This window comes from Drosophila rhopaloa, unplaced genomic scaffold, assembly GCF_018152115.1.
Source record: "Drosophila rhopaloa isolate 14029-0021.01 unplaced genomic scaffold, ASM1815211v1 contig_163, whole genome shotgun sequence".
NCBI classification, from domain to species: Eukaryota; Metazoa; Arthropoda; class Insecta; order Diptera; family Drosophilidae; genus Drosophila; species Drosophila rhopaloa.
The window spans coordinates 5569709-5577479 of NW_025335043.1; the positions used below are offsets into that span (position 1 = coordinate 5569709).

At 36.6% G+C, this 7771-nt stretch overlaps 1 protein-coding gene across 1 annotated transcript; it reads right to left on the reverse strand.

Moving 5' to 3' along the window:
* Window positions 1-262: 262 nt before the first annotated feature.
* On the reverse strand, window positions 263-3082 carry LOC108050457 (protein scylla). Its single transcript, XM_017132152.2, has 2 exons — window positions 2512-3082; window positions 263-1693 (listed from the first exon to the last, which is right to left on the reverse strand). Exons 1-2 carry the CDS (start codon window positions 2576-2578, stop codon window positions 975-977), a joined length of 786 nt encoding a protein of 261 aa, XP_016987641.1. The 5' UTR covers window positions 2579-3082; the 3' UTR covers window positions 263-974.
* Between the last annotated feature and the right edge of the window lie 4689 nt (window positions 3083-7771).

The following is a 7771-nucleotide window of genomic DNA, read 5'->3' on the forward strand; positions in this document are numbered from 1 at the left end:
TTGTATTTGTATTTTTTCTTGTTTTGTTTTTTTTTCTTTTTTGTGTAGTACGCGCTATACATTTAATAATATATAAAAATTTGTTAAAATCCTAAAATTTGTTGGTTTTAATTAATATTAATTAATAATTTAAAAAATTTTATTGCAGCAAGCTGCGTCTAACTAAAATTGGAGCGTGTGTTCATCCTACCTCTGTCACATTTCGAGGCCTCTTCTCAGTTTTAAAGTTAAATTTTAAATTTACCAAGATCAAGTTTGTTTGTTTTGTTGGTTTGTTTGTTTGTTTATTACTATATAGCATACAATTTTTAAAAAAATCTGTTCTTTTTGTTGTGTATGGGGGGGTGTGTGGCGTGTGTGTTTTTTTTGTGTGTGTTAAATGTGTAATTTTATCAACGTCTTTTGCCGGATTTTGGGCTACCCGGCAAAAAACTCTTAGCATCTTAAACAGTATCACATATTCATGAGTTGTCGACCGGCGAGCCCCAAAGCGAAGGCCCCAGAAATATGATTCTGGGTATCGTGGGGCTGCCGTCTTTGAATTTCATGTTGGTTTTTCTTTACTTTTCTTCCGCTCTTCTCGCCTTTTGTTTTTCTTGCTTTTGCGTTTTTGAAAAAGGAGAAACAACTTAAAACTCTAGTTATTTGTTATAGCACTACGCATCTAAGTAAAATGGTGGTGAGAGTCACAATTACAAAAATCGGGCCTTACGGTCCCATATATAGTATTAGTATGAGAGTGTGGTTGGCGTACCCTAATGTGTGGTGTGTATTGTGTGTGTGTGTGTGTGTGTATTAGGTGTGTGTGTGTATGTGTGTGTGGTGTAGGTGGGGTGGCTTCGAATACTTGCTTCGTTGTTGCTCTTCAACTGCAACAAACTACTGCTCTCGATCATCACAGGGGTGGTGTTTTTTATTTTATATTTTTTTGCAGACATATACGCATATATATCTGACAGATCTTGCAGATCACCTTAATTTGTGGGCGTGGCGATGGCCGCACTGGGGCTGTGGGCGTGGCTGCCGAAACTATAGCTCCGGCGTGCGCCCAAACCATCGGCGGAATACAACTTGTTCTTGGTGATCGTGTACTCCGGACTGATGGTGATCGTGCGGGCCAAACTCTTCATGAACTGCGGCAACAGGGACGTCCAGCCGCGATGATCCTGCCTGAGGGTCAGATATACTTCGAAAGTCGACACCGTGTCCGGGTCCACTTTGATCGAGGCGATGCGACGCGAGTTCTTCGGCTCATCCTCGAACTCAATGTAGATGGTGCAGCCGCGGATGCCGCAGGGCTCCTTCTCCGACACTCGGATAATTTCCCGGGCCACGCTCGGCGTGAGATCACAGGGTAGCGACACTTCCGTGCAGGTCAAATGCCGCGACTTGGCCGCCCTCAGTTCGTCGAGGAGTCGCAGGGACAGCTCCTCCACTGCCTTTATGTCGAGATCAAGCGAAACGTGACTGCCCTCCTCCTCGTCCGCGTAATAGTAGTTGCTGTTGTAGCTGCCGCTGGGCTTCGTCTTCTTGCTCTGGCTCTGGCCAACGTTGTTGTTGTTGCCCGCCGGCTGCTTGTGCTTAATACTGGTGGCGGTGGCGGTGCCGGTGGCGCTGCTGCTGCCTGTTCCGAGGGTCTTGCCCTTTCTGGACATATCGTTCAGAGTCGCTTCGACGGCAACCATGGTCCAATCTAAAATGGCAAAGAATAGGGAAAACTTTGATTAGTTAACTGGTAATGTTTTAAATTTCCTTAAAAATAGTCCTTCAAAAATATCTAATAAATTTTAGTTTCAGAAAATTTTGAATTAACAAAAAATACCAGTTGAGAATGTTGAAAACCAGAGTTTAATCAGATTTTACTGTTTGAATTAAAATGTTTATTTCCAATTTTCAAAAAGTACCCGACAATAAACACCTTTTAAATTATATTGATACACCACAAAAAGCGAAACGGAAGGGAAGGCAAAAACAAACAACTAGGCGATGAGCAACAGCCGCTTGGCAACAGCGAACTCAAGATGAAAGCGGAACACGCAAGCGAAAAGCAAAAGACAGAGGGCAAGAGCCCAAAGAAAACGAAAAATCATTTTTTACTGCTGCTGGGAGTTCAGTTTTTTTTTTTGTCGTTTTTCCTTTGTTGTTGCAATTTGCGTACGTGACGAACAATTTAACATGTATTTTTTTATGACATTTTTCTTTTGTAATTGCAAATTGATTTTTTATGCATTTTTTGTGTAAATGTAAATTACAAACTTTAATAGCTGATGAAATTTTCAAGGAGGATTGCAAGGCAATTGTTTGCTTTATAAGTTCAAGCTATTTAAAGGTACCGGATTTTTTAAATGTGTTCAAATGAAGAGGTTTTTTTTTATAAAAATCTAAAACTTGTATAAATTTTTAAAAACTTAAAAAAAATATAAATTTAAGTTGCTTAAGATTTTAAAACTTTCTGGAACCTTCCCGAACTTTCTTTATAGACACTTTTTTTCTGAATTTTCCTCAACTTACCTCTAATTTTGTTTGATCCCAGAATACCGCCGTAGATGCTTTGCACGGGGATAACATCCATTTTCATTGGTTTTTCTGTGTGGTTTGGTGGAAAGTCGAATCGAATCGAAAGTCGTTCGTTCGTTCGCTCGTAGTTTTCCGACGGCTTTTTGCCCTTTTTATCACTTGTACAATTAATTAATTAAGATTATTTAATTTATCACAATTTGCTGTTTGTTTTCTTGCTGATTGCTTTTTCTCCTTCTTGTTGCAGTTTAAATTAACATTTGTTGGTTGGTTGTTGTTGTTTTGTAGTGGAAATCACAGCACTTATGTTGTTTAAACTTTTATTTGTTTTGTTGTATCACTTAAATGGCGTTGGTCCGTTGCATTTGTTTGATGGCAATTTTAATTTTAGTAGTAATATAACGTCAGTAGCATAGAATTCTTCGTGAAACAGTATAAATGATTGAATTTTGGATGTATTACTTTAGCAGTGGCTATGCACGTTTCTGCTGCTGCTTCATTTGATTTGCTGGCCCGTGGCAAGGTCTGTATCTGTGTTTTCTTTTCAGTGTTTTTTCGAAGCTACTATGAATTTCTCTGCCGGTGCGCCGCTTTATATACCGCTCGGCGGTCCGCAGTCGACGTCGACGTCGCTGCCCGAGAGCGCTCTCTATCGCCTGCTCTCCCAACAGCTGTTTCTCTCAGCGTCTATCTCGCTCATGCGCACCCACAACCCGGCCGGCGAAAGAGAGAGCGAGAGGGAGAGCGCGAACGGCGTACGTGACTTGCAAAGAGGAAAAGAAAACTCGAAAAGGAGAAAAGGATAAAGATGGAAATGTTCTCCCGCAAGGAAACGTATGTATGGAAAAAAAGCAACAAAAACCCACCCCGGCATTACTGCGCAGTCGACTGCGACGCCGGCCGCGATGCCGGCAGAAGGCAGGCTGAAATTTTCCACTCCGAAATTGAAAACTCAGTTGCAAGTTGCAACATGCTGCCAATGCGGCTGTTGCCAGGCCGCAAAAAAGATACGAATTCGAGATCCGAGATACTAGATACGAATGTATCTTCAGAATTTCCTCGCCTTTTCCACGGAAACAGGCCAATGCAAATTTTACTGCGCTCTCCATTTCGGCCAAAGAAAAGTAATTCTCGAGAGAAAAACCCAACAAATGCCTATTAAAATAATAAAGTCAAAGTTTTTGTGAAAATTCGTTAACATTGAAAAACTAAAGAAACAAATTTCTAACCGTTTTTATTGCAATTGATAAACTCCCAAAATACAATGTTTATAAAATTGAACCACTATTCCATTTCTTTGAAAGGGGTAAAGTTCCATAAAAGTATTCTTGTATGAAGTTAATTTTCATAAAAAAAAATTGTTATAGAATGACTCTGCAAAGAATTGTGATCAATAAAAATATAAAGTTGTATTTTCATATCTGTTAAAAAAACAAGCCCATTTGCATTTTAATAACATTCATTAAAATAGGCTGAGCCCATTTTTATAGTCCGTCATAAATTCATTTTATAGTTCCATGTTCTATTTTTGTACCATAGCTCCTTGAACTATAACATCTTTATTTTCTAATCTGGTGACGATCACGTTTAAAAAAAAAATGTTTTTTCACAAAAAAAAAACCTCTGAAATAAAATGTACACTTGTATTTTTTAAATTGGAGAAATCTTTTCACAGCAAAGGTAGAAAATTTGAATTAGCTTAAGAATAATGACTGACATTTGTGTATCTACCATATTTTCGGCATTCTGCTAGTAAAACGTTATCTATATATTGACCAACATATAAATGTGCAATTTCGCAAATCGATTTCTTGAATGTATTTTTCATTTCCTTATTCATTTTACCAAATCGCTTATCTAATCTTTGTGTCAATGTGAATCATTTCATAAAATTTTGTAAATTTCCTTAAAAAACCATTGCAGTAAAAAACTATACAGAAAATTATAAATTCAGTTCTATGTTTTGTCATAAAATATATGAAAATTTTGCCAACATAAAATCATATTCCAATAACTTGAGTTTTCCCACAAGTAATGTTTTAAGTCTATAAATATTTTCTTCCGATTCAATGACGAATTTCATCATAATTTCAATTTTATGCTCGCTCTTTGATATGATACCCGCACACACGATTATGTGATGACCTGTTCTTATGAATTCATGGACCCAAACACGAGAATTTCATCAGCAAATGAAAATTGTGTGGCGATGGGGATGTGGGATAATTTCATATTCATATCATGATCCCTGGCTGTGTGTCCTTTCCTTTCAATTGAATGCATTTTCCTGCCATCTTCATATATACTTTTTTTTTCTGCCATTGTTGTTTGCTGACCAAAGCTGAAAATGCTGCACGTAGATTGAAAACGAAAGATTGAAATGTATCTCATGAATGCCCCCCAAATCCAACTTGTCTTGCTGTGATGCTGGCTGAAATAAATAAAATCAAATTTCTTTCAGATTGAAATGAAATTCCATGAAGCACGCATGTGTTTCCGTATCTGTATCTGTAAGTGTGCGCCTGTATCTTTGGGATATCCTTCGTGCCACATTAGCTTTATGTAGATGTGTTTTGTCAGATAATAAATGAATTGAAATGAGAACTTCTTTTGTTTGATTTCATTCACAAGTTTGGCCCCTGACTTTGGCACATTGCAAACTGATTTCAACTGATTTCATTGATAACCTGAGCACTCTTTGAAATTTCGCAATCTTTGAAATGTGACCCCAGCCGCCCCCAGAAACTCAAATGAGGCGTGGCCCGGCTTGATTAAAAGCAGGCATCGAAACAGCCGAATCGGGCCTCTCAAAAATAAACAACAAAGAACCGTGATTCAGGTTGGCCAACAGACGTCTGTCAGGGGTTAATGATCAGCGAAATTTATTGCCCGCACAGATACAGATATACGGGTATAAATTGGCTTATAGGGCATGTGTTTGCCTATTTTTGCTAATAGAAAGCTGACGACACTTCGCGGCTTTGAAGTATATTTTCTGTTAATATATTGCAAGAGATATGATTAAACTGTGGCCGCATTTCCCAATTTCCGCACAATATTGATATATATATTTTTACTAAAGGTATCTGCACTAACTTATAAAGTCTCAAAATGTATTTCAATACAGAATTACTTATTTCTTAATTTTTTATTTGCATTTTAATGCCAAAAGTATAAAAATCCACATGTGGAATTATTTTTAAAATTTAAAGGTCAGACAAAAGCTATATATATGTATGTTTAATATGCCTATATATTTTTACAAATTCATTTATTATATTCATAAAATAATCTTAATTGCCTAAATTCAGATTATTCAAATCAATAAGATATTATCAAATTTGAAAGACATAATCAAAATTATGACTGTAACACTTTTAAAACCAAGTTATATTTCCAATTTAAAAATATCCAATTCAAATTGAATTGTTAATCTTATTTCGATTACTCAATTACAATTTTGCATAAACAGTTTGCTGACTTTAATGTACAAAATTTAAATTTGAAAATTTTCGCAAGGTAAATCAATCATCTTTTAGATTGAAATCCACTTTCCCGACTGTTTCCTTTGTGACTTTGCGATACATGGCAGCCGGCGCATATAGAGAACTTTCCCTCGGTGTTCTCCGCTTTTCCGGGAAAGCAATTTTCACAAAGTTTACGCTTTGGCTTTGGCTTTCGCTCTTGTGGCCCCCTCGAAGGCAATTTGTAAATTTAAATTAGTTTTACTAAACACAACACATTTTCACACCGGCACACTCGCACACACATATGCATAAATTTTCATTAAAAAAATAAGAAAAGCGAGTGCGGGGAAAATCGGAGAACGTGTGCAGAACCCGAAGAAAATTATCAAGAACAAGTTGAGTTTTCTTTTCGTTTCGTTTTTTCGGCGAGGTGTGGCAAAAGAAGGCGGGGGCCCTGGCAATTTTTTTTTTTTCCAGAAACAAGCAGGTGAAAAATATAAGGGGAAAACCAGAAATGCTGAGCAAATTATCCATTTATCTATTGCAGGGATATCGACTTTCGCGGAACGCTTTAAAAAAATAGCCACAAAAAACGAAAAAGTTATGACGAGCACAAATTCGGGAAGTTCATTGTGCCGGGGATGTCTTCAGTTGCGGACAAATATATACAAATGTATTTTCGGGCTGCCAGCCAAAGTTAATCACAAGGAATTTGGCAAGTAATTTATGGCAGTCAAATGGAAATGGAAAACAAATCGCGATAAGCTAATTTGATAAAGGTATTTGATCGATCCACGCCGATAACGACGATGTGCAATTGAAAAGCGAAAATCATTCGCTTTTTGCAGATAATTATCGCTGACGTGGACGGATATGCACTGTTCGAAATTTGAATTGCCGATTGAAAAGCCAGATAAAAAGAGATTGGCTTGCATAATTTTAAAATTTTTATAAGGAAAGTAAATTTTTATTAAGAAAAAGATTTTTCCAAGCTGAATTTCAAAAATATACAAACTATTAATAAGTTTATACATATTTTCAGGCACTATGATAAACACTATCATTTTAAATAATGTTCCTTTATTCTTATAAAAATTTTTAACTTTATTATAAATTAAATTTCGAATATGCCTGTTTAAATACTTTTTTTATGAATAAAATATTGGTCATATATCCTTTAATTTGATATTGTTTCTTTGTCTTTATACATTTTAAAATAAAAGTATATTTCGCACTGAAATATCTTTTTCAGCTCAACAAAAAACGAAAACCCTATACAAAACGGCGTGTGTGGCGCCACCTAGCGGCCAACGTTTCCTTTGCACTGGCGACGTGACCAAATGAACGTGCGGGTGCGAGCGAGAGGGAACGAGGCAATTTTCTGCGGGGCAAAAGGAAAATGATTTGGCACTTTGTCTTCGGGGAAAATGGCTAAAATTAGAGCACAAATTAGATTTCAATTGAATTGAGATGTTTGCGGACAAAAGTGTCCCACAGATGCATAATTGATTTATGCAAACGAACTGGGAGAAAAACTCGGAAAACAGGACAAAAGTTTTCCCTCTTTTTTAGCCTTAAAAAGTAACTATGCAAATGCAAATTAGTCGAGCAGCCTTTTTATTATTTATGTATTTATATGCAAAAGAAGGTTATCTTCTTTGCTTTTCAGCGGTTTTCAGGTGTGATTTAAATAATCTCTATTTTGTAATAACTTTTTCATGAAAATCTCTGTTTTTCATTTAATTCACATTTGGGTGGAAAATAAGATAATCTTTCTGCTTCTCTTT

Excerpts from the sequence above, each read along its gene's own strand:
- LOC108050457 (XM_017132152.2), bottom strand. The coding sequence starts at position 2,578 with ATGAAAATGGATGTTATCCCCGTGCAAAGCATCTACGGCGGTATTCTG. Across the intron at positions 1,694-2,511 it reads GGGATCAAACAAAATTAGAG|ATTGGACCATGGTTGCCGTC; the intron begins GTAAGTTGAGGA and ends TTGCCATTTTAG.